The sequence below is a fragment of the Monodon monoceros genome, unplaced genomic scaffold, assembly GCF_005190385.1.
Source record: "Monodon monoceros isolate NGI ecotype Baffin Bay Population unplaced genomic scaffold, NGI_Narwhal_1 Super_Scaffold_18, whole genome shotgun sequence".
In the NCBI taxonomy this organism is placed as follows: domain Eukaryota; kingdom Metazoa; phylum Chordata; class Mammalia; order Artiodactyla; family Monodontidae; genus Monodon; species Monodon monoceros.
Window position 1 is genome coordinate 18581598 of NW_021703774.1, and position 27775 is coordinate 18609372.

At 44.0% G+C, this 27775-nt stretch overlaps 1 protein-coding gene across 1 annotated transcript in view; it reads left to right on the forward strand.

Annotated features, from left to right (window-relative positions):
• Positions 1-22806: 22806 nt before the first annotated feature.
• Positions 22807-27775, forward strand: part of MARC2 (mitochondrial amidoxime reducing component 2) — a 33778-nt gene continuing 28809 nt past the window's right edge. The window contains exon 1 of the mRNA XM_029227143.1: positions 22807-23195. Within this exon, the coding sequence (XP_029082976.1) occupies positions 22921-23195 (275 nt within the window). The 5' untranslated portion in view covers positions 22807-22920. The remainder of the gene's footprint in view (positions 23196-27775) is intronic.

Sequence of the window (27775 nt, forward strand, 5' to 3'; positions counted from 1 at the left end):
AGGCTCAGCGCTCAAAGTTCCCATGGGAAGTCCTGGGGCTCCAAGCCAGCCTGAGGTCAGATGTGTGGGTGTCTGCCTGGGACCTCTCCCCACCCCGCCATGGCACTGCATCTTGGAGGGTCAGACAAAGGTGCTTGGCTGTCCGCTGTCATTCATTTATCAATTTCTTCCTTCTTCCACACATTCAGTCCCTCAGCTGTCCAACAAGCGTTACCTGAACACCTCTTCTGTGCCCAGCACTGGGCTGGGACGGCACACAAGTAACCAAGGCTGCGTGCCTGCCCCTTGCATCTGTGGGGGGACAGACCAAAGGGCAAGAAAGACAGATGAGTAAACAACTGCTATGGAGGAAGTAAGGGGCCTTGAGCCTCCAGTGGGTGAGCGGGGAGGGCTGTTGGAGGAGAGGACAGCCATGGGGCAGGGGCTCCTGGCAAGGAGAAAGCTTCACCAAGCTGTCAGAAGCAGGAAGAGCCAGTGTGATGGGAGCACCCAGCAGGGGACAGGGCGGGAGGGAGGTTCAGGGGAGGGTTAGAGGCAGGCAGCCTAAGAGCACGTGAGCCTCAGCCATGAAGGGAAGGGAAGGGGGTGGTCCTCAGCAGGGGTGGGGAGAAGGCAGTGGGATCCACTCCACGGTGTGTAAAGACCCCCCAGAGCAGCAATGGGGACAGGTTGGGCCCGGGGGGACATTGTAGGGAGCTCTGAGGGGGCTGCTGGGTTATTCCGCAGAGAGAGCCTGGGGTCGGGGCCGCGGGAAGGAGGGTGCTCACCGGAGCCTGGTTTAGAAAACGGACGTGGCAGAACTTGCTGGGGTGGGTGCCGGGCTGAGGGAGAGACAGGGGAATCAAAGAATTCTCTTGGCTTCTTGCCCCAGCCACCGGGGAGGCGCCGGCTAGGAGGAGAAACAGAAGAATGCCAAAAGGCTTTTGAGCTTAAGGCCAAAACTGCTGTTTCTGTGTTGAATTTGTACAATGCCTCTTTGCTGGGCCAGAAATACAATATACAAAAGGCAGCCCTAGGGTTTTCTGCTGCAGCCACAGCGTCCGCTGCGCTGGTTTTTACCTTGGAGCCTGGACAGTCATATGACTGGCCCAGTCCCTGACTTGGCCTCCGCAGGAGAGGCAGGGACTTACTGAACACGCTCTGCCTGCTGGTCTGCTGGCCTGTGCTGGCACGGGGTCTGCCTAAAGGCACATTCCAGGCCCTAGGTGGGGGGCAGGGAGGGATGCCTTGTGCACATGTGGAGGAAAGGAACACTCAGTAGAGTCCAGGCCCTGCTGGGCGCTTAATATCACATGTCACTTAATGACATAGATATCATTATCCCCATTATTTAAATAAGGAAACTGACAGAAAGGCCTCACCGGTGCGCAAAGCCCTGCAGGAGACGGCTCATTTCCCATAAATCCAAACACTACCTTCTCCGTCACGCTTTCCCTCCAGGTGGAGACTGAACCATTCTTTCTGCCCTGGTCCCCTTCGTTCCCCACCCTCCCACATACCTTATGCTGGACATCCAAGTGGTTTTTAACCTTAGCCTGGGAACCCCAAAGCACTCTACCCTCAGACCCTAAGAGAGGCATGTGCCCTTGGTCTTGTCTCTCTCTCTGTCTGTACCCTGACCTTACCTCCCCACGTGGACCCTTGGGGCATGGCATGTGCTTCCTCTAGGACTGGTGAGTGATAATCTTCTCTGTTTCCCTTTCTTTTGTGGTCTATTTGAACGGCAGCTCACCGTCTAGCGCTCTGTGCTCCACTTAACACATGCTAATTTAACAAAGTCATAACATCTATGCTTTGGTTACAAATGATGCTGCTATGAATGTTTGTGTACATGTTCTGGGTGGATATATGTTTTCACTTTTCTTCGGTATATACCTGTGGGTGGAATTGCTGGGTCACACGGCAACTCCCTGTATAACATTTTGAGGAGTCGCCAAAATGTTTTCCATAGTGACTGTACCATTTTACATTCCCACCAAAAATGTATGAGTGTTTCAATTTCTCCACATTTTCAACAACACTTGTTATTATCTTTTTGGTTATAGCCACCTTGGTGGGTGTGACGTGATATCTCACTGTGGTTCTGATTTGCACTTCTGTGGTGACTAATGACATCTTCTCTTGTGCTTACTGGACATTTGTATGTTTTCTTTGGTGTAATATCTATTCAAATCCTTTGCCTATTTTTAATTGAATTTTTGGTTTCATTGTTTTTCTTTATTTTTCCTATCCTCTATTTTATTTATTTCTGCTATAATAGTTATTATTCCCTTCTTTTTGCTAACTTTAGGTTTACTTTTTCTTCTTTTTCTGAAATCTTAAGGTAGAGGTTTAGATTATCAGTTTGAGATCTTTCGTTTTTAAAAATATCAGCATTTACATGTATGAATTCCCTCTAAGTACTACTACAGTTTTATCCCATAAGTTTTGGTATGTTGTGATTTCATTTTCACTTATCTCAAAGTGTTTTCTAATTTCCCTTGTAATTTTTTCTTTGAACCATTTGTTATTTAGGAGTATTTTGTTCAGTTTACACATATTCATGAATTTCCCAAATTTCTTTCTGGTATTGACTTTCCAATTTCACTGCACTGTGGTTGGAGAACATATTTTCTATTATTTCAATACTCACGTTTTTTCAGGCTTGATTCTTTTATCATAAAATACCCCTCTTTATCACTAGTAACATATTTTTAAGTCTATATTGCCTGATTACTAATAGAGCTACACAGGCTATACTAATACTAATTCAGGTTCTCTTCCTTTGTTCTTTAGGAGTAGAGTTACCATCAGCAGTGTTCCCTTATTCCAATACACTTTTGTTCCCAACAAACTCCTTTGTGCAGTGCTTTCATGGGTTGTTATTTGCAAGATGTATTTTTCAGGTTTATTTAAAAATACCTTTTGGACCTTTGAATCTAAAGTGTCTGTTTTATTGTTTTGTATTACACAAATATTTTCCAGTGTAACATTTTAGTTCCTTTAAATATGTATATTTCTAGTTATTTTCTTAGTGTTTGCCCAAGGCTTACAATGTGTATTTTAACTTAACAGAATCTACATCAGATTCATTCTAACTAAACTCCAGTGTGTTTAGAAATGCGAGTTCTATATACCTCTACTCTACACTCCCCTTTTTTGTGCTATTCTTCTTACTGTGCTTATGTCTACATATGTTACAAACCCAACAATACATTGTTATAATTATTACTTTAAATAATTTTATGCCTTTTTAAAAAGCTGAGAGAAGAAAGGAAAACAGTATATATTTAGAGGATTCGTTACATTCAGTTTCTTATTTACCATCTCTGGTTCTCTTCATATGTTCCTTTGGGCTGGAGTTACCATCTGGTGTTATTTCCTTATTCCAAGGTGGTTTTGTTCCCACAAAACTTCTTTGTGCTGTTATTGTGAAACATATTATGTTTTATATGTTACAGTACCAGAAATACATTTATGTACATACTGTTTTATATAATTGCTTTTTAAATCAGTTAAGAGAAGAACAGAGAAAAAATATTCAATTATGCTGTCTTTAATAATTACTTACATAATTACCTCTACCAGCACTCTTTGTTCTTCTGAGTGGATTTAAATTACTGTCTGGAGTCACTGCTTTCAGTCTGAACTTCTTTTAGCATTTATCTTAAGGTTAGTCTGCTAGCAATGAATATTCTGTTTCTAATTATCTTAGGATGTCTTTATTTCAATTTTATTTTTGAAGGATAGTTTTGCTGGATATATAATTCTTGGTTGACAGTGTTATTTTTTTCATTCAGTACTTTGAATATGTCATCCCATTGACTTCTTGCCTCATTGTTTTTGATGAGAAGTCAGAACTTAATCATATTGTGGTTCCATTATATACGGTGCATCATTTTCTCTTGGTTCTTTCAAGATTTTCTCTTTGTTTTGTCTTTCAACATTTTGAGTATAATTTGTTTGGCTGTGGATCTTTTTGTATTTATCATAATTGGAGTTTGTTGGGCTTTTATATTTGTATATTGATGTTTTTCATCAAATTTACAAAGTTTTCAGCTATTATTTCCTCAAATTTTTTTTTCTGCTCCTTTCTTTCCTCTCTTTGGTATTTCCATTACTTATATGCTGATACACTTAATGGTATCCCACATTCCTCTGAGGGTCTGTTCATTTTTCTTCATTCATTTTTATTCTGTTTTTCAGACTGCATGATCTCTATTGATCTCTTCTCAAACTTACTGATTCTTTCTTCAGCTCAAATCTACTGCTGAACCCTAGTAAATTTTTTGTTTTTTGTTATTGTATTTTTCAACACTGGAGTTTCCATTTTTTCCTTTTAAAAAAAATAATATCTATGATCCAGCAATTCCACTCTTGGGTATTTATCCAAAGAAAACAAAAACACTAACTAGAAAAGATATATGCATCCCTATGTTCATTGAAGCATTATTCACAATAGCCAAAATATTGAAGCAACTGAAGTGCCCATAAGTAGACGAATTGATAAAGATGTGGTATACATATATATACACACACACAAAAAAATATTACTCATCCATAAAAAGGAATGAAACTTGCCATTTGTGACAACATGGATGGACCTAGAGAGTATTATGCTAAGTGAGATAAGTCAGACAGAGAATGACAAATACTGTATTATTTCACTTATATGTGGTATCTAACAAAACAAAACAAATAAACAAATATAACAAAACAGAAACAGAGTTAAAGGTACAGAGAACAAACAGATGGTTACCAGAGAAGAAGGGGAGAGGGAGGAGGAAAGAAATAGGTGAGGGAGATTAAGAGGTGTAAACTTCCAGTTATAAAATAAATGAGTTATGGGTATGACATGCACAGTGTGGGGAATATGGTCAATAACTATGTAATATCTATGTATGGTGACATATTGTAACTAGACTTATTGAAATATGAAATCACTATGTTGTGTAACAGGAATTTAACATAATGCTGTAGGTCAGTTATACTTAAAGAAAACAAAAAAGTCTGTCTCATTATTGATACTTTATATTTAATGAGACAATGTCATCATATCTTCCTTTATTTTTTTAAGCATCTTTTCTTTTAGTTCTTTGAGCACATTTATAATATCTGCTATGAAGTATTTGTCTGGTAAGTCTGACATCAGAAGGTTATCAAAGGTAATTTCTGTTGCCCACTTTTTTTCTTGTGTATAGGTCACACCTTCCCAGTTTTTGGCAAGTCTCATAATTTTTGTGTTGAAAACTAGACATTTAAAAATAATTTATTGGGGACTTCCCTGGTGGTGCAGTGGTTGAGAATCTGCCTGCCAATGCAGGGGACATGGGTTCGATCCCTGGTCTGGAAAGATCCCACATGCCACGGAGCAACTAAGCCCATGTGCCACAACTACTGAACCTGCGCTCTAGAGCCCATGAGCCACAACTGAGCCTGCATGCCACAACTACTGAGGCCTGTGTGCCTAGAGTTCGTGCTCCGCAACAAGAGAAGCCATGGCAGTGAGAAGCCCTCGCACCGCAACAAAGAGTAGCCCCTGATCGCCGCAGCTGGAGAAAGGCCGCACGCAGCAACGAAGACCCAACACAGCCAAAATAAATAATTTTAAAAATAATAAATAAATAAATAAATAAAAATAATGTATTGTAGCAACTCTGGATATTGATCTACACTCACACAATTTATTTATCCATTCCACTGTTGATGGACATTGGGGTTGTTTTTGGCTATCACCAATAATGTTGCCAAAAATATTCTTGTATGTGTCTGAGTTTTCTAGTCTATTATTACTATAAACCAAACCTCTGTTTTTATAATGACTGTTGTTATGACTGCCAGAGACTCTGAGTCATTGCTTTCTCAGATCTTCAAGATATTGCAAAAAAAGAAGCGGTCAGTTTGGTCTAAATGAACTTGGGAAACATTATGGATCTCATCATGGCCACCTTGAAGGCAGGATTGTTTCTACCTGTTTATCATTAGATCCTTAGCACCTACCAGATATAACTGGTTCCATGAATAGATTACGGAAGTGGGTTCTGTACCATGTCAAGCCAAGATAAAGTAGTGAAACTTTCCTGAAGTTTTTTAAGATGAGGCCTATGTTCCTTTATTGTAGTATCTTCTCCTAATTAACCCACTCTGTCACCGTTAACCCCACACACCACCCAACCAGGCTATGATAAAGAGAGTCATCATGGGGAGATTCTGATGCTTCTCTTCTGAGTCCTTGTGAGTTTTTGGAATTTTTTTCCCATTAATATCCTAATAATTGGCTAGAAAAGTTCTAGGTTCTAGACTTGTGGGCTTCCTCTATGACCCTTGAAATCTATAAGGCCTTCCCCAAAGAATATAAAAATCCTAAGACACATATATTCTTATATATATGATTGGGGAAAGCTGGTCCTTTCCTCATTGTTCTTAAGTGTTAAAACAAGTTGTAAAAACTTTGAACTGGAAGGAAATATCTAGAAACAGTGTAATTAGATTAGGAAAAATGCAGGATATGAGAGCAAGCATTTGTCATCATGATGCTTTTAATTAGGGGAACTAATTGGACAAAAGATGGGCTTTTAGGCCTTAAAAAAAGAACTACTCAAGCCGCAAAGGGAAGGAAATAAGCCCTAGATGTGACACATATAAAAATTCCCTCTTCCTCTAACTGGGTATCTAGCAACAATCACACCAAATCTGATTCATCTGACTGTGCATTTCCTTTTAAACTTCTCTTAATAGCTGTCCTGGCACTATGGTGAGCTCCCCATTCAAAATGGTACTTTTAGGGGGAATTCCCTGGTGGGCCAGTGGTTAGGACTCTGCACTTTCACTGCTGAGGGCCTGGGTTCAGTCCCTGGTCGGGGAACTAAGATCCCATAAGTCACATGCTGTGGCCAAAAAACCCCCAAACAAACAAAACACAAAAGGGTGATTTTTTTTTGGCTTTTTTCAACAACAAGGAAGGACACTCTCTCTTGATTGCAGCCAGAAGTTATTTCTCCTTCTTTTGAATCACAAGATTTCAAACTCCCACATGACGTTTACGGCTTTCACCTTGTATTATATTTATTTATACATTTATTTTACACAATTGATTGTAAGTTTCTAGGGAGAAGAATGCCTCCAAATTTGTTTTGTAAGCCTGTAGAATCTTGCATATAATAAATGCTCAGTCATAATTCATGTGTATCAATATAACAGTTTATGGTGAGCAAATAAAGAGTAAAAGTGATTTGTGCAGGGAAGACAGAGATGGGGTAGGGTGGGCAGGATGTTACTAAATCTACTGGTCCCCTATTTTCATTACTGAAAGAGAGAGAGCGGCGGGGGTGTTGAGGGGCTACACATTTTCAAGCTGTCAGAGGCTCTTGTCCAAAGCGAGAGAGTTTATCTGACTTCCTATTTATCATGAAAGTCTCTTTCAGTGGTAGTGATCGTGGAGTTAGGTATAAAGCAGCATTCTCTGCCCAAGAACATTCACTCTCCAAAGCTTCTTTGTTAGAAGTTTTAATCTAAAATCAGCCAAGATTCCTTCTGTTAGTGTCAACGAGTGTTTTAGCACATCATTCAGGCAAATTTATTTCCTGTTGTGTTTTGCACATTTAGGATGGTGTCAGATTGACACCCCACCCGCAGTGTTCCTGCTTGGGCCTTATACAGATTTCAGTTCTGTATTCCCATTCCACACCCATGAAAACATACAACTCTGGCTACTTCTCAATGGTTGAGCCATGCTATATATGAGTTGTCTATTAAGTTGATGGAATTTCTATAGCAGGATGCATCGAACCCATTTTAAAATAAATTGGTTGATGATATCAGTGTTAAGTTTCATTGTATACTTTTAGGGGAACGTGAAAAGAGGACAGTTCTAGAGAAAAATTCCCCTCTCATTTCTTCATTCTCTCTTTGACCAAACTCTAGCCAGGCTCCTCTGACTTGGCTAGTCCTCAACCTTGGCCTGTATAGGCTGAAGCAAACACTAAAACATAGTTTCTAACAGCTCAGGGCTGAACACCTAGAATGATCCTGGCTCCCCATTCACGTGTCTGCCTGAGAAACTCAAGGCTGCTGGAAGAAAGAATTTACTGTTTGTTCCAGCCAACATCTAAAGATAGGGCCCCTGTCTCTCAGCCTCTGTGGGAAGATAAGCCCCAGTTAGCAACCCAGATGATTTTCACAAGACTAAGCCCCCTTCTCACTTTTTGTAGTTTTTCAATTCTATGACCCTTCGGAGCCCCTGCTCACTTGCTTGCCTACTCTTTCATTCTCTTCTTAAACTGCCCAGTCTCCTCTGTACAGATCGAAGCTGGATTCAGTTCATGTTGGACTCTTTTCCTTATTGCAACAGCTGTTACTGATTAAAATCTGTCTTTACGATTTTAACTAGCGTTCGACTCTGTTTAACCTCTTTGACAATGTAAGTTCACCTAAGACCACCTAGACAATCCCTTAATTGCTTGGCTTAAGAATGAAAGGGATATCGGGTGATAAGAGGTAAGAATAAAAGGTGGTTAAAAAGTACAGACTTCCAGGGACTTCCCTGGAAGAGAATTTGACTATAGTTAACAGTACTGTATTGTATTTTGAAAGCTGCTAAGAGAGTAGATCTTAAAAGTTCTCATCACAAGAAAGAAAAAAAAATTGTAACTATGCGAGGTGATGGATTTTGACTAAATGTTTTCTAGGAATCATTTAACAATATACACAAATATCAAATCATTGTGTTGTACACCTTAAACTAATAAAATGTTATAGTCAATTATATCTCAAGGAAACTGGGAAAAAGTGGAAGGGAAATTCATATATTGTTGGTGGGAAATGTAAAATGGTATAACCACTGTGGAAAACGGTTTAGTAGTCCCTCAAAAAGTCAAACACGGAGTACCGTATGACCCGCCTAATTCCGTCCTAGCATATCCTCAAGTGAATTGAAAACAAACAGTCTCACAAAACTTGTACAAGGATATTCATAGCAGCATTATGAATAATAGCTCAAAGTGGAAACTGATGCATGGATAAACAAAATGTAGTACATACATTTATACAAGAAGGAATGAGGTGCTGACACAGGCTGTAACGTGGATGAACCCTGAGAACATTACACTAAGTGAAAGACACCAAACACAAAAAGCCACACGCTGTATGATCCCTATTACATAAAGTGTGCAGAATAGGCAAATCCATGAAGACAGGAAGCAGATGAGTGGTTCTCAGGGGATGCGAGGGCGGGGGAGGAGTTGGAACTGACTCCTGACAGGTATGGAGTTTCTGCGGTGATGGAAATGTTCTGGAATGAGATAGAGGTGATGATTGCACAATACAGTGAAGTTTCTAAAGCCTACTGAACTGTACACTTTAAAACAGTGAACTTCATGGTATGTGAATTGCATCTCAATTTCAAAAAAGAACATGACAATGCTTGCTACTCAAGTGTTGTACCGTAAATCATACCTAAGCCGTTATTTTCCGGTCATACTAACGATGTTCAAGACTTAGGCAGGTTAAATAAATAAATGCATAAATACATAAGTACATACATACATACGTACATACATAAAATGAAAGAGGGCCCGGGAAATAGAGGTTATTTTGTGACTAATTGTGGGTGAGGAGACACCTTGCTTATTTTCTTCTTGGGGGACTAAGGGGAGAAAGGGACATTGGAGAGACACGGCAACAGGTATCTACGATAGAGGGGCTGTGTTTTGGAAAGGACAGCCCCAATCAAGGAGATTCTCTTCCCTTCCCAGACAACGGTATCCTGCTACAGCCTCATCCTTCACTCCAAGAAGAGCACGTGCTGCTCAGATGAAAAGCAAATCTCCCTGCAACAGCCAAAGAAAACAAACACAGAGGAAAAGCGACTGAAAACTGGGAGAGGAAGCAGGATTCTGCATCCTGGCTGATAACATCCTCACAATCAAAGGTGCAAAGACACACAGCCACGGCCATTGGAAGAGGTTGGCCAGAGGAGAGAAGGTCCTGTCCCTCAGGATCACTGGCCCAAGCCCCTACAGTTTTGCCTTTGACATCAATGGAATATTAGTGCCCTTCCCGTATAGGAAGAGGCCCAGTGAATTCCTTGGATCATCTATTTATTCACCAAATATAAACTGAGATTCTACTGTGCCCAAGGTTCACAGGTAGGCACACAGTCCTAGCGCCGACGGAAGGCCACCTCACAACGAGGAAGTCGGCTGTGACGGACACGTCTCAAATTTCTCTGGCTCCTTATCTCCAGCCACATATTCTTGGTACCCTGGCTTTGTCCAGGGCCTTTGTCTCTCCACCAAAGGGAAAGTGTGAGGAAGCCACCGCGGTGAGGCACCTGCTGGCTGGGTGCTCTTAGGGTTGACAAGGGATTCTCTGTCTCACTGGTACAGAGATAGACACTGTATCCTATTTCTGACACAGGATTGCTGTGAGGACCAAATAACATTCTGTCTCTGACAGAACTGTATCGATTGCAAAGTATTATTCAAGTGTCAAGGGTAACATAAAGTGTGCTTTGTTTCTCCACCTTCTATTTCAAAATACTTGTCTTGCAAGTAGCTCTTGGTCCTGACTCAGTGGAGTTGCCTCAAGGGAGGTTGTGCATTAAGACTTGCTCTCCAGGAAGGAAAGGAGGGCTTCCTTTGGCTGCCGGGTAGAATCAGCTCCCAGCACTTCCTCCCTGGCCTTCACTCCTAAACGTTGATCACAGCGCCCTCTGGTGGAAATCACGAGCAATTGCGCCATAGACCCAGGGCAAACCCAAAGGCTCAGTGGAGTGAGTGGGGTTGAACTCAGGGAGGGCTGGAACTGGGGCCCTACACAGGGGGGTGATGCCTACAGGGAAGAGGCTCCAGTCACGTCCAGCTGACTATTGTCATGCAGAATATAGACCATGCAGTACCAGCTATTTTGATTTTTCAAGATAAGCTAGAAACTTCCTTCTTGAAAAAAACGAAAACCAAAACCAATTGTATAAGCCAAAGAAAACAAGCCGTGGGCAAGAGTTTGGGCCTGCAAACCATCAGGAAGCCTTGATTTCCGTGGAAAAGATGAAAAGTATTTATACTAGTTAATCCCAACATATAAACAAAGAACGGTCTTGGTAATAGAAACATTTTATATAAAATATAAAAATGGCAACTATGAACATATTTGACAAGCAGAGAAAAAAAGAACAAGCTAATTCACTTGCTTCTCAGGTTTCCCATTTATATTTCCTTGTCATACTGATTTTTTTAAAAAACTTCTTATATTAACCCGCTTAAGCTAGGAGATTTCAGTCAAAATTTTGGGAGGAAAAACACAAAATAGAAAATTTTCTTTTCATTGTTATTTTTTTTGGCTATTTGGGAAAAAAATACATTATCATAAAGGTACATATTCACCAGCTTCCAGAATGTCAATGTCCATGAGGGTGTATTTGAAGATTTTGGGAAAGAAATCCATACTCCCCAGTGCAACATGCAAAGCCTGCACAATCTGGCCTCATCCTGACTGATGGCCTCACCTCCTACTATTTCCCATGCTGCCCTGATCATCATACCAAACTATCTTCCTCCAAGAATATTTCAGGCCTTTTCTGAAAATTCTATTTCTCTTTGAGGTGCTCTTCCTCTCTTTTCTATTTCTTAAAGCTCCTAAGCATTCTTCAAAACCCAGTTTACATGTTACTTCCCACCAAAACCCAATTTACAGGATACTTCCCCGAGCCTTCACGCATAGTATGTTGCCTACCCCCAACCTGTGCTTTCAAAGTTCTAAGCCCATATCTCTAGGGTAACAATCACTTCGCTTATGATATACTTATTTGTTTATACATCTTGGACATTGGGAATCTACCCGTGGGCTGTGTCTCGGAGGGGATATAGTGTTGAAAACACCTTATAGGTTAGAAACTGATAGGGTAGGTTTTGCTCACCCAGGGCCTAATATACAGCTAAATTCGTTGTAAGTAGGATCGTTTGAAAATATATTTTAAAATGCTTTTATTTTTGAACAGTTTGAAGAAGTAATAATTTTCACTGTTCAAAATGCAAAAGGTTTAAATTGTGTACAAGTGAAGAGTTTCCATCCCTCCAGCTTTCCAGCCACCAGTTTCTCTTTTATCAGTAAATGATGTTACTCATCGTATGTATATCTGGATAAAGTCCACATTCCTTCATACACAGTGTAATTCTTTCTACTACCTGGGCTGGTTTATCTACCCAGTCCTCTCCCTACACCCAGCCTTTGCCCCCTGTTTTCCAGCCTATGCTGAATTTAACTCCTCAGAATGCCCTGCTCTCTGTCACCCTCTTCCCTCACCCTCTCTTCATCTAGCAAAAGGTTTCTGATCAGTCGGACCTCAGCGTCTCTGTTAGCAGTGGGTGCCAGTGTCCAGTGGGTTCCCAGAACCCCCTCCCCTCCCCTCCTCTAATTCTTCTCCCCTTGTAACCTAATTGCCTATTTACTTATGTACATCCTCAGCAGGCTCCTGGCCCCTTGAGATCTGAGACTAGTCATTATTAAAGGCTAAGGACCAACGTCTAGCACACAGCAGGGCTGGAGTGAAAGTCGCTCTCTCCCCCAATGGACTTCTGAGCCCTCAGCCTCTGGATGTTCTGGGATTCAGGTTTGGCAGCTGAGGCATTACTTCCCGGGGTGTCCCGACCACAAACCCCCCTAAGTCTAATGTAATCTGGATGGGTCTCCTCGTTGTAGCCTGAAGGGGAGGTGCCCGGCTAACACAAGTAACCCTGTGAGCTGGCGCTTCTCCCTGTTCAGTCCCCATTGGGAGGAAGAGGAGGTATTCGTCACACTGATGCACGAGCTTGTGGGCCTGCAGAGCTATTTCTCATTGCCAATAGATAAAAGAGCAGATTGGACTCTCTTCCCTGAGTCCAATCAACGTTTGGACACAGAACAGTTAGATGTTCTGCTTTAAAGGCTAAAAGGAAGATTCTGAGCCATGGTGAGTTTGCCTTGACCCCTCCACTCAGTGGGGACTTTATAGACCGACACACAGCTGTGTCGAGGTCATCCACCCACTCCTCCTGCCATCACAGTGCAACTTACAGCTTTCCCTCAAACTTCAACCCCTATCTCAAGGAATGTCAAATTACTCCGTAAATGGTGAAGTCCTGTAAAATGCAAGGTGTTATGATCATTACCATTCTCATTATTTTACCTAGCATTTTATTTACTTAATTTTCAAATTCAGAAATCTCCTTAATTTTTATGCTCACTTTACGTAGCTGCTTCTTCTTCTTCTTTTATTTTACTTTTGTTTTTTTCACGATCACTTTTTTTAAGGGGACCTTTGATGAAAGGTTGGCCTTACAGACTTTTGAACTGCATTCTTCAATGTATTGTTTTTCTTTTTAAGTACTTCAGCTGTTTGACTTACCAACAGACCTTCTCAAGTATTTCAATAGCTCTTGTAATCTAATAAATTAAACTTATAAACATGGAAGTGCTTAGGTTCCCTTAAATTTCCCAATACTGTTTGCAATCCTAGGATATTTTTAAAGTTATGACATTTAGTCATTAAAGAAATCTAAATCGAGTAAGCAATTACATAATTTAAGTTGGAACCTCTAGTATTCCCAACTGTTCTGTAATATATTAAGCTCTCTTAAGTACTACAAATACTTACAATACCTAATACGCAAGGATCATTCCTGTATTTAACATTAATATGGTAACTTTTACTTTTATATTATCTCTGTAGTTAATTCTAAATCTTACCGTTATTTCATTGAGTAATTTTGGATTTTGGAGTTATTATCAATGAGATAATGAGATTTTAAGTTGAATAAAGACTTTGGTGGGGGACTTCCCTGGTGGTCCAGTGGTTAAGGCTCTGTGCTCCCAATTCAGGGGCCCTGGGTTCAATCCCTGGTTGGGGAACTAGATCCCGCATGTATGCCACACTAAGAGTTCGCCTGCCACAACTAAAGATCCCGTGCGCCGCAACTAAGACCCAGTGCCGCCAAAAATAAATAAATATTTTTAAAAAAAGACTCTGGTGGGATGGGGGTTCTGAAGCTACAGATACCCCAAAAGATTTTTCTTATCCCTGGATACTACTCTTTTATCAGCTACTATGCCAAGCTGGAACTTCAAGTTCATGTCCTATTAATGGCGTGGCCTTTCCCCAATTCCACAGAGTTCTACTGATGAATATCCAATCACAGCCAGGTTGATACAGAACTTACTGAGTTCAAACAATCAAGGTACTGCTTGATTCCATTTTGCATTCTTTTCAAATTCCTCCTCATTAGCTGGGCCGCACATCTTGTACCCCTCTTTATTTAATTTATATGTATGTGGCTCACTCTGTGGTCACAGTTTTAACGTCATTCCAAGACCAGCAAGATCCAAACTCAGCACCAACACCCTGCTCCAAACTTAAAGAGAAGATGAAACTGGTCTCTGGGAGAGGGTGTTACCCGAAGTCTGGAAACTCACTTGAGATAAACATTAAAACAGAGCCATTGGTGAGGGGGCAAACATGCACTTCTCTGCCCACAATCAGTTGTCTAGAAAGAAACCATTATGAGCATCAGATAAATGAAATGGTATCAGAATTAGATGAAATAAATTCTATTAATATATTAATATATCTATGTTTGGATATACATTAAGAGAAGTTGCAATTCTCTTCTGCAATCGTGATAATAATGCTTTCTTATCCATCAAGATTGGAACCAACTATGACCCCATACATTGTATCCCTGGTTTAATCTTTCTTCAGACTTTGGGTCTGAGGAGTAGTCAGTGCTCAGGTTATTGCTCCAGATGCTGGACTGGCTAGAATGGTGGTTAGTAATGCAATACAGCACACGCTTCTCTAAAGAGCTTCTAGGCTCAGCCTGGAAGGATTTATTCTATAGTCTCAGCTGAGGAAGGGTAAGTCTGAAACAGAAAAACGGGAAAGGTCTCAACACTCGAAAAAGAAGCAAACAAAAGATTTGGAGGTTGGGGATTGAAGCCTGACTGTATTACGATGGTGCGGTGCGATGATGGCAGTGTGCAACAAGAAGTTAAGTTGTAACAATGTCAACATCATATTATCATGCAATGATGCCTAGAAGCTGGGTGGGGAGGAGCCTCCTAATGTTCCATCTCCTAAGGGAACAGTGTGGGAGAGGGGAGAGGTCAAAGTGCATGTGGAACAGGTCATCTGTTCTGCAGTGTAGGCCAAATATACCTGTAGCCTGTAATCCACCATTCATTTCTCAGGAGTAGTTAAGACTTGGAAAACAAGGGTTATATTTCTGCTACTATTGATAAAATAAATAGAAATTAAACAATGACACTCAGAGAATGTTCAGCTTCTTACTCCCCAGCATTAAACTCTAAGAGTGAGGGTTAATACAGGCTGGGTGCTCTGAGGACACAGGAAGTGGTCATCACTAGGTACCCAGCTCCAGCACTTGCTGGGGCCATTAATGGTCTTCTCAGGATCCCAGCACAATCCCACCTGTGGGAACAGGGGAGCCAGAATATAGCCCTACTAAGTATTTACTGTGCTTGATCCTGAATGTCTGTGATTTAATCCAGATGACTGGAACAAACTGTGACTGCTTTCCTGAAGGGGAAAATCAGATTCATTAATTTCTGACCTCCAAAGTTTACTAGCTAGCATATCTGGACCATTGGTTTAAAAGTTTTCAGATAAGCAAGGGGAAGGGTCTAGAATGATCTATAGGTAGTGGATTCGAGTTGGAGACGTCAGTATGAACTCATGTTTAGCTTAATAAAGATACAGATAGCTATCTATAGAAATATTTATAGATATGTGCATACATGGGTTTAGTACACACACATGTGTTTCCTTGTTCTGTCCGCTGGAAATCTGAAAATTCACTTAGTAGATTCGTTGCTGGTAGTGGTATTGTATAACTGAACTCTATTTTGTGTGCCTTGTAGAATATAATGATGTTGTTGGGGACCAGGTTCTATTGTGGAAGAAATGGGACAGAATATGGAGTGGAGAAAGATAAGAAATTACCCTGTGGTATAAACTTTATAATTCCTATTTCTGCCCACTGAATGGGTCTAGAAGCAACCCAATAGCAATGAGAACACCTGTAGTCCAGATCTTCGTCTCTAAATACCATTCTCTCTAAAAGGAACCAGATGTCCTTGAAGAAAAGGTTAATTCAAGGTTTGGGGCAAGGGATGTTAAAAGTGAGCCTACAGTATCTTATACTAGAAAACAGAAAGTGCTCAAAGATTAATGAGGTCAAGGATTCATATTGAAAGCTCTTTCATTGGTCAAACTTGGTCAATTTGAGCATCAAAAATATTAATGGAGCTTCGAAAATAATCCATGAATCCATAATGCTACCAGAAATAAACGTGGGGGAGGAGAGCTCTTCTTCACAGAAAAATAAAAAAGCCAGGTAATAAGTGTAGAAGTGATAGTATTTTTAAAACCACCATTTTATAACTATAAACACAGTAATTGTTACAGGCAAGGATCATCAGTGGATGCTAAAACAACTGAGTGAAGTTTTGTTGTAAAACAAAAAATTCAGATAATCTCAAAATGTCAAGGCACAGATTACTTCTTAATTACAATGGACATCACCTTAATAACGTGACCAAACTTAGCATCATCATAATTGGATTAACTGACATTAGATGTCTCCTCATATGATGCACTGGAAAGTGCAAAATGTCACCTGTACATTATTCTTACTAAATGTTTTACCGGAATCTAATCATGAAGGAACAATCACACCAATGTAGATTATGGAACTTTTTACAAGAAGATGATTTGGACTCTTCAAAAACATCAATGTCATAATAGACTTCCACCTGCCTCCCCCCCCAAAAAAAACGGACAGAGAGAGAAGGAGAGAGACACACACATGCAGAGAGACAGAGAGAGAGAGAGAGAAGAAGGTGGTGGTGACTATTCTAGATTAAAGGAGACTAAAGACACATGACAACCAAATGCAGTGTATAATCCATCATTGATCCTGAGTTTTAAAAAAAGCTATAAAAGAGTTCAGTAATAATTGGAGAAAGTTGAATATGGGCTGCATATAAGATAATATTATATTAATGTCAAATTTCTTGGGTGTGATGATGGTTTTGTGTTTATGTAGCAGCCTGTTCTTATTCTTAGGAGATACTTAGATACTTCAAAGTGAGTGTCTTGATGTCTGCAACCTACTTTCAACCATTTCAGGAAATATACGTACATAGATGGAGGGGGAGAGAAATAAAGAGAAACAAATGTGGCAAAAGTTAACCATTTACAAATTTAGATGAAGGAGGTATAGATGTTTGTTGCATTATACTTCTAACTTTTCTGTAGGTTTGAAATATTTATGCATTATAAATTGGAATAAAAAAGATAGAGTGATCACCAGGGTTAGTGCAACTAAGGGAAGAGAGAGAAGTGTTCTCAGGGTGCATGGTGCTTGGTAAGAAACAGTCTGGGGCATGGGGATGGAAACCAGGTTGTGAGGGGTAATAAGTGAGGGTTGAGAAGGTGTTTATAGATGGTGTCCACAGACAACCCATTTAAAAGTGTGATTGTAAAAAAAAAAAAAAAAAAAGTGTGATTGTAAAGAGGAGAAGAAGGGGTAGGTCAGGGAGAGTTTTTAAAAGATGAAAATTACTTGAGTGTGTTTAAATGCTGGAAGGAACTAAGTCAGTGAGAGGAGGTTGAAGCCTCCAGAGAGAAAGGTGATCATGTGCTGGTTGGTGAGTCAGTAGATCCCAGGGCAGGAGCAGGATCCCAGGCACCAAAGGCTGAATGAGCCTCGGGCAGCAGGGGAGACGTGTGACCCAATGAACAGGAGGAGAGGAAGAAGGGTGCACAAATGGGGGTGCGTGAGGGTGTGTACATTTAGGAGCTGGGGATTGAGGGAGTCATGTCTGATGCCTTCTATTGCTCTGTGAATTTGGAGGCCAAGTCATCTACTCAGAGTGAGTCGGGAGGCAGAGGGAGGAGGATCTGAGCAGAGTGGATAGTGACGAGACTGAGAAATCACCAAGGAGAAAACACGGTGTCGCTAGTAACCGTTCAGTGACCCTCCTTTCCTGTGTGCGTCTCCCATTTCTAATTTCTCAGGAGATCTAATTGGGTCACTTTGTTGCTATCCAATATGGATTTTTCTTATTTAATAAGGTTTTGAGTCAAGTCACTTCACAGATGGTTGGTTCCCTTATTCTTACTTCTGGTTTTGTAGCCAGGGTCGGAAAGGTGATTCCTTCATCCCAGAAGGCAAGTGTAATAGCAAGTTTGTACAGAAATAACCCCAAGGGGGCCTTTTCTCAGAAAGGGGCTGTGAGTGTGGCACCAGCAGTGGTAGAGATCACTAGCATTATCATTTTCAAATTCCCTCTTCTTGCTGGGAACAGATAGACTCTACTTCCTCCTGTCCTGAACTGCCTGCCCATTCTCAATTCTCTATAGCTCTCTCCACATGTGGCTGTGGGATTGGTTTTTGGCTCACGGATGTGAGGAGAAGAATGTGCACCACTTCCAGGATCAGCCCAATATGAAACCTCCCACACAAGAGCCTTGCTCACTTTCTCCTCTCACTGAATGAATGGAGGGGAGAGCAACAACCTTGAAGGAGCCTGGGTCCTTGAATGACTAACTCCATTGTTGGTCTGCACTGAACTGGGATTAAGTGAGAAATAAACTTTTACTTTGTTAGACTGTTGAGATTTTGAGATGGTTACAACATTTTAGATTTTACACTCATAAGATTTCTTATGTGAGTTGAAGGTTGATTATCATCACATTCTGATAATCTTATTTGTACATTTCCCCAGGAGAGATATACTGCTGAGTGGCCCTACTAATTCTGTTGGTTGCTGGGGACCCACACTCCTGATAAAGGCCTGGCTAAACAAGAGCAATATTTGCATTTTAGACTCTTTTTTTTCCCTCTGCTTCCTGTGTTGGTACTGTAATCAACTGAGTTTTATTTAGTTATATCAGTGCCTCTAGGCAGACAGTGATGTCTTATGAAGCAGAAGTTGTCCCCAAACTGACGAATTAGGGGGGAAGGTCAAAACCCTGAGTCACATATGCTAAAAGTGTATTTTTATAAATTTACAAAAGTCTCTTATCAATCAACAAGAAAAATACAGACAAGACCATCAATCTCTGAACTCAACAGGGAAAAGAAAAGCAAATAACCAATAAGATTAATAGATCCTTCCCCTCCCATCACCTCTCACAAATTCTAGAAATGAAGATGCTAGGGCTGCTATGGTACACATTTCTGCTAAGGAATTTCCCTGCTCCCCTGAAATCACCCCCACCCTGAGCTCTGGTGAAATGGCAATCAGGGCAGGCTAGGTGCTAGGTAATGCTGGGTGAGGGTAGCAGAGACCTGGTACTCACCATGGCAAGGTTCCTCGCTTGATTGTCTGTTGGAGCCAATGTCAGCTAGCATGGATTTAGGAAATACAGAATTTTGAGCTGATATCTTAGAGGTCTATAGCCATTATTTTATAGTTGAGGACATGGAAGCCCAGAGGATTCAAGCTACCTGTCCAGGTAACTATTTGTTCTTCCACGTCCCACATATAAGTCACACTCACTGTTCACAACAGAGCTCGTCATCTTTCTCCCCATCAGCTTCTTCTCCTGAATTCTTTATCTCAGAGAATGGCACCTCCCACTGGTACCCAGACAGCTACGTCAGAGAGCTGGAAGTCACCGTGGACTCCTTCTCTCTCTCAATCACAGTGTTCGTCTGTCACCACCTCTTGCTAATTGTCTCCTATGTCTCCTATCCACAGCCCCTACTCCATCTTTTTTTTTGGCTGCACCGCAAGGTTTCTGGGATCTTAGTTTCCCAATCAGGGATCAAACTCAGGACCCCAGCAGTGGAAGCGCAGAGTCCTAACCGCTGGACCGCCAGGGAAGTCCCCCTATCTCCATCTCCATTATTGTTTTTCCCTGTTTCGGGATTACTTCAGCCTGATCTAGGGCATTAGCCTCTCATTTAACCACCTTTGGCATTATTCCTTCCCAGAGCAGCCAAAGTGACCTTCTAACACCCAAGTTTGATCACACCTCACTGCTGTTCTGAATCCTGAGATGTCTCCACATTAAGATGAGACAGGCGCATCTGTGGTCTGGCCCCACCCACCTGTCTTGCCTCAACTCCCCCTACCGCTTGCATACACAGGTACGTTCTAATAAAGCTGGATTGCTAGTGGCTGTCCAAACATGTCACATCCTCTTGTTCCTTCAGTCCACGCTGTACGTGCACCTTTGGCCCAGGATCCCCTCCTCGGGCCCCTTCTCAAAGCCTTTTTGTTAAAGTCTCAGCTCAAAAGCTCCTTCCTCTGAAGACACCACTGTCCTGAGATTTCCCTGCTTTTACCTCTCACTTGCACGGCACCTTGACCGTGACTGTCCTCCAACATTGTCCTCCCAGCCCGTCTTCCAGGGGCTCTGTGAGCTCCTGAACAACAGGGAAGCTTCTTCTAAACGTTAAATCCCCAGGGTCAATCTAGGGGGAATGATCAATAAATGTGTATGGAAAGGAACAGATACTTAATCAACAAGATGTTTCCCCTGTCTGTTCCTCCTCACTGACCGTGAGGAAGATGGGCTTATAAGGACCTCGTGCTGAAGGTAAACTCATGGGGTCTAGTGTCTGGAGAGGCGAAGGGGTCCAGGTGCAAGTTGAAATACACACCTCATTCCCAACACTACACTTGAAAAAGAAGTCCAAGTCTTGGCCTCTGAGTATGATGAGAATGTGTGCTTATTGAAGAGACAGAAGTCCACGGGCCTGGGATTTCAAACAGGGCCCGTTTGCAGGGAGATTTTGACTTTCACTTTGCACGAGGAGCTGCGGAAGGTAGCTTGTCTCTGGCTTCCCGCCCTCCTCTGCTCTCCTCCCAGCCTGGAGGGCGGTCCTCTTCTCCAGAGGATGACCAATCAGGACTGTGGGAGGTTACCCGCTGGTTGCCTCCGTAAACTCTAGAACCATGCCGCAGGTTAAGGGACAATCTTTGAAAAATAAACAAAATAAACAAATGACCTCAAAGCTTAACTTCTCTAAGAAAATCCACCGTTTACCAAAGAGCTTGTATGAATGGAGCTGGTAAGGAGAAACAAAGCTGAACTTTAGTAAAAAACATATTTTATGCAGTAACTACTGATGAGCAGGGGAAAGGACAGCCCGGTGAGTGCAGAGGTGACTGGGTTTTAAAGGGCGAAGGAGGCCGGGGGGGCTCAGGTGAAAACTGACAAGGGTGGGGCAGTGGACCCGGGGTCGGCCAGCCGGTGCCGATTACAGTTCCAAGGCATGGCTCTCAGGTCCTTGAGAAAAACACTTCTGAGCTGTAGGAGGTTCATACACATCTGGAAGGGACAGAGGGAGTAAGTGCTCTAAGTGAGATAGGCTGGGACCTGGGACCCTTTGCTGCAGTTCTTGCACCTGGACAAACATCTCCTCCAGCGACAAAATACGAAGAAATTATAAGAGACTAAAAATAACCGCGTGCCTGCGCAATTGGGGCAAATTATGAACAAGATACAAAACGACCAAAAACTCAGCAAAAGCAGGGGACCGCACATGCCCCGTGCACACAGCACCACCAAGGGGGTGGGCAGATGACCGAAGCCACGCCTCCAGTCCTACCCCCATACCCGCCCCTACACTCACCCGCCTCAGGGAGTAAGCAAGGGAACCTGTCACTTGTTTTCGCTCTCTGGTGCTGCAACTCAAGTCCCAAGAGGGCCTTGCCCGAATTTCTTGCCTGGCCTTTTATCAGTTTCTATAGATTAAGGAGGCCAAGAACAAAGGTCCGTAACGGAAGGAAAGGGGGTGAGAGGCCGGTCCTGGATGTTGGCTGGAACAGTGAAATCTCCCGGCAGCAGGGAGTTTTCTCAGGCAGGCATTTTAATGGGGAGCGAGGGTCACCCTTGGGACTTGGCCTTATGCGGCAAGAAGCCATGCTCATATATGGAATCTAGAAAAAAAAATGGTACTGACGAACCTAGTGGCAGGGCAGGAATAAAGACATAGACATAGAGAATGGACTGGAGGACACGGGGGTTGGGGAGCGAGGTGGGGGGGAGGGGAAGGCTGGGACGTAGTGAGAGTAGCATCGACATACATACACTACCAAATTTAAAATAGATAGCTAGTGGGAAGCAGCCGCATAGCACAGGGAGATCAAGCCCGTGCTTTGCGGTGACCTTGAGGGGTGGGATAGGGAGGGTGGGAGGGAGCCTCAAGAGGGAGGGGGTATGGGGATATACAGGTATGCACATGGCTGATTCACTTTGTTGTACAACAGAAACTAACACAGCATTGTGAAGCAATTATACTCCAATAAAGATGTATTAAAAAAAAAAAGAAGAAGAAGCTACACTCGAGTTTGTTCAGAGTGCATAAGTTTCCACGGAGCAGGTTATGGGCCGAAAGTTCTGCAGTTCTCAGAGCGATCTGCCAGTAGGAGCTCCTGAACATTTAAAATCACCCATTCTGCAATCTACCATCCACTTGCACTGTTCCCTGCGCTGCAATCACGCAACAAAGTGGGCAGTACAGGGAGCGAAGGGGCAGTGGGGAGCCGGGGACCGTGAGGGCGGGTGAGGAGTTACGCTGAGTCGCCGGGCCCCGGGAAAGGGGAGAAGTAAAGCGAAAGTGACTGTTCCAGAGACAGTGGGCAGCCAGGCCTCTGGTGTGGGGCCCCCCGAACCGCCCCCAAGGGCACCCGAGCATCCCAGTTCGCTTTCTGCCTCGCTTCTCTCGACTACTTCCTGGTCCTTGGCGCCCAGTCAGGCGTCCCCTCCCTGCGCACAGCCAGTCCTTTCGGCGCACGGAAGGGGTGCCAGGGCCGGTGCCTGGGCCAACTCTGGTTCCTTCCGCTCGCCTGCAGCCTTGAGCGCCCGGGCGCCCTCCCCACGCCAATCGCTGCCTAGTCCGCGCTCAGACCCACGCCCGCGATCGCTGGGTCATGGGCGCCGCCGGCTCGTCCGCGCTTGCCCGCCTGGGACTCTCCGCGCTGCAGCCCCGGCCCCGCTGGCTCGGGGTCGCCGCGCTGGGACTGGCCGCGGTGGCGCTGGGGGCCGTGGCCTGGCGCCGCGCGCGGCCCAGGCGGCGCCGGCGGCTGCAACAGGTGGGCACCGTGGCAGAGCTCTGGATCTACCCCGTCAAGTCCTGCAAGGGGGTGTCGGTGAAGGCGGCGGAGTGCACGGCCCTGGGGCTGCGCAGCGGTCACCTGCGGGACAGGTAGGGCCGGGCGCGGCGACAGCGCAGGACCTGCTGAGGAGGGAGCGGGGCTGGGGAGCTGGGGCCTGTCCCAGGGTAGGAGAAGGGAGGTTTGCCACGTGCGTGTCCTGGGCTGCTTTTTGGATCCTCTGCCTTTGATCCTGAAGCTGGAAAGGTGAAGTTCGTGTCTGGTGCAGATTTGGAAAGGTAGTGGAGGCAAGATGTTAGCGCAAGTTCCTGTGCCGGAAGACACAGTGAGGCCAAACAAACCGAAAGGTTGGAGTTTGGAGCAGAGAAAGGTTCATTGCAAGTCCACGTAAGGAGACGGGTGGCTCAGGCCCCCCAAGACCCAGAGCTCCCTGAAAGGTTTCGGCAAAGCATTTTAAAAAGCTGTGACAAAGTGAGAGAGTGGCATGGACATATATACACTACCAAACGTAAAATAGATAGCTAGTGGGAAGCAGCCGCATAGCACAGGGAGATCAGCTCGGTGCTTTGTGACCACCTAGAGGGGTGGGATAGGGAGGGTGGGAGGGAGGGAGACGCAGGGAAGAGATTTGGGAACATATGTATACGTATAACTGATTCACTTTGTTATAAAGCGGAAACTAACACACCATTGTAAAGCAATTATACTCCAATAAAGATGTTAAAAAAAAAAGCCAGGTGAGAGAGGGGCGTGTCACAGGGTATGTGATCAACTCGTGCACAGTTCTCCAGCTGGTTGATGGTGAGGTAAGAGGACGGTGCCACAGGGGTTAACATCATCATTCCTTTGGCTCCAGGAGGCCTGGGGCTATGCACTTTTGATCATCAAGTAGTTAACATCTTCCATTTGATGGGGGGTTGTCACATCTGTAAAACAATTCAGGAAATGTGCATCAAATACTGTTATCGGGCTTCCCTGGTGGCTCAGTGGTTGAGAGTCGCCTGACGATGCAGGGGATGCGGGTTCGTGCCCCGGTCCGGGAAGATCCCACATGCCGCGGAGCGCCTGGGCCCGTGAGCCATGGCCGCTGAGCCTGCGCGTCCGGAGCCTGTGCTCCGCAACGGGAGAGGCTACAACAGTGAGAGGCCCGCATATCGCAAAAAAAAATAAATAAATAATACTGTTATCTAGGTACTTCAGAGAGGAGCTAAACCAGAGGATATGGGGAAAGGGCCTGTCCTGGGAAGGCCTTGGAGAGTCCTGCTCGGTTACAAAGCCTCTGCCTCCTGCCCCCTGGAGGAGAGGCTCTGTAGAAGGACAGGGTCCGACCGGTTATCCCCAAGGCTCTTTCTAGTTCTAAGCTTTCTGATTCTTAGTATGAGCACAACTGTAGAAAAAGAAAACGTTATTGGCACTAGTGGGTAGATGGGAGCAATGTTGAAACCAAGTCTTATTCAAGGACACTGGCTTTGACCTTGCTGGGGCTTGCCCCTCACAGCTTCTGGTGCTGGGAAAGGCGCTTGGGAGACGCAGGCGGTGGGGGGCCTGACCCACTTTGATACAGAATGAGCAGAGTGAAGTCTTCCTTTGGGGAGAGGAGGTGACAGGTAGACTGTGCGTATAATACTTGCCATTAGAACAAAAGTGTGTCCCCTTCCCCCAGAGGCAGGGTGCTTTTCAGTGAAGAACTCGGAAAGTCCCTACCTATACAGGACATGGCACATAGAAATTTCATCCTCCTCCCTCAGAAAAGAAAAGGTGCCCTGTCATTTTTCTCCCCCCAAAGGTGAGTCCACAGACACATGCTCATGGACACAGAATGGTGCAGCTAGATACGGGGAAAGCACCCTTGACAGAGAAGGATGCTAAACCCTGAAAAGAGTGAACAAGGAAGAAGGGAACCTCCTTCTTTGCTTCCTTAGGATGAAGGTGCTTTCCTGTTTGGCTTGGGTGGATTAGCTGCGGTCCTGTGTCTAGGGGGAGGGAGGTTTGCAAATTGGTCGTTCAGGGAGCCTTCTAGAGAGGCTGTTTGCTGTCCTGAGTTCACTCCAGGACACGTGTATTCTCTCTTCTCTGAAGACTGCTGTCCTCTTAAAGAAATGTGTGCTCCCACAACGCTGAAAGATGTCAGCTTGCTGTAGAGCACCGCTGTGTGTGCAGACCATGTAACTGCTGTCCTCTTAAAGAAATGTGTGCTCCCACGACACTGAAAGACTTCAGCTTGCTGTAGAGCACCGCTGTGTGTGCAGACCATGTAACTCATGGGGCATTTTCCATCCCCTTTCACTTCAGATTTCTAATCCTGGAGAGTTTTTTTAAGACTACAATTTCCTGAGATTCCCATCGCAGACCTACGGACTCAGAATCACCAAGAGTGAAGCAAACTCATGTTGGGGGGGGTGTTTAAATCTCCCCAGGTGATTCTGATGCCATCATGAGAGGGTTTTCTCTGTGACCATTAAGAATAAGAGCATTTTTCAAGCCTATTCAAGTGTGAAGGCTTAGAAAAGGCTTCTGACTACTGGGAAGACCTCAGGCAGAGTGAAGAGGTAGATTCTCAGGATGCACACCCAGAGAAAATGGACTTGTGCTCCTTCCTTCCTCATGTGAAGGACTGAGGTTATTTCACAGAGAGATTCAGTTCTTATCTGTGTTTCCTCTTTTCATCAGAATAACTGTTGCTTTCCCCCTGCTCATGGTCACTACTTTGCTGTGACTCTTGCTTCCATGGAAAGAGAATATTTGTCCTTTGCTTTTCTGCTTCTGTGGGCATCTGAAAATAGAGGGAACTGTATCAACTTTCCCTTGTTTTGAACAATAAATGCTTGGGATGGGGTGGTGTGGTATGGAGACTGGGATGAGGCAGGGAAAAACGATGGAATAAACTTTTGTTCAATGGTTCACATGCAGCAGAAGCTTAACTAAGTCCTTTCAACAGATGATGTAATTTAAGCCTCAGAACGATCTTGTGGGCTAGGTATTGTGTCCACTTTGCAAATAAGGTAACAGTTTCAGAAAGAATGAGTATCTCACCCAGGATCACAAGACCATTATGTGCTGGAGGGACTTGAACTCAGATCTCTGAGTGCAGCACTCATGCCCCTCCTGTAAAACCAGCATGTGATTTACAAGGGCAAGGGTTGTGCCAGGGATCAGGAGACTTCAGGCGAAGTCACGTAACCTCTCTGAGCCTCATTTTTTTTTTTTTTTACATTTGCAAAAGAGGTTGAACTTGAGGATCTCCAAGACCTTATCAAATCTAGATTTTATTTATTAAAGGATAATTGAAACTCGAAAGCAAGCTGGAAAGAACTCTGCTAAATGCTGTTATTCTCTCAACTTGAGAGTTCAATCACAAAACTACAAATAGTCTAGAATGCAGGAAAAGCCGGCCTTTATTTATTTCCAGTTTGAATCTGTGTCTTTGGAACTGTTCTAAGAAGCCGAGAGCGTCCTCTCTAAGTGCTCTGTGCCTTAAATTTCTAGAGCGATTTTGCTCAAAGCCTTTAGCATCTTTGTGCGAATGCTTGGCCTGAGAGCTCTGAGCTTTGAGCTCAAGTCCATCCAGCAGAAGGCTAACACTGGCTGCTTGGTACAGGTGCTGGGAGGGCATGGCTGCCCTCCCTGACCTTGTAAACCCTCACTTTCCTCAGCAACCACGTATGACTTGCCCATTGATAAATCCAGCCCTTCATTTCTTCTGCATAGACTATTACCTCTTGGAGACATGAGTCTGCTAAGTTTATTATCCCAAGTGTCATTCCCTCCTGCCCTTACCCTCCAGCTCTCTGTGGTAGGGCTCCTGTTTTCCCCCCTTTTCCAGCTCAGTCATTCCTACTTCCCAGGCCAGTTTGCCAGTTTAGAAATGAGACTTTCCAGCTGTCTTGGACTCTGCTTCCTGAACATGGCTGTTGGTTGTTCAGGGATGGCATCGCTGTTCTTTTAGAGACTCTGAGCTCTGGTCTCTGCACTGCTCTTCACGCCACATACTCATGTTTTCTTTGTAAAACAAATGTGCTGGCTTTCAGGGTTGCAGACGAGAAAAAATGGGTGGTGAAAAAATCCACACTCCAGACATATCCTTTCTTCCCGATCTGGCAGAACAGAGGTCATTATTCATTCCCTGGGCATCATTTGTGTGCAAGAGGTGAAAACTATCATCATCCCGGTCACAGGGTGATGGGGGTGGCTGGCTGGGGTATGTTGCCGAGGGCACCTTTGCATCTTTTTTTTTTTTTTTTTGCAGTACGTGAGCCTGTCACTGTTGTGGCCTCTCCCGTTGTGGAGCACAGGCTCCGGACGCGCAGGCTCAGCGGCCATGGCTCACGGGCCCAGCCGCTCCGTGGCATGTGGGATCTTCCCGGATCGGGGCATGAACCCGTGTCCCCTGCATCGGCAGGCAGACTCTCAACCACTGTGCCACCAGGGAAGCCCACCTCTGCATCTTTTATTGTGGTCTTCATCCTACCGCAGTGTTGGGCTGCTTGCAAGTTGCCACCTGCCCCTTCCATTGCAGGATTAGCACAGAACCTCTAGCCACCACTTCTCCTGCTACGTCCCAGGGCTTAACCCCCAGGTGATTATACAACAGGCAGGAGCTGGAGGCGTGGCTTGGGAGCCAGAGTGAAGGGCTAAAGTTGGGGGATGGACGGCAGGTGAGAAGACTCAGCCC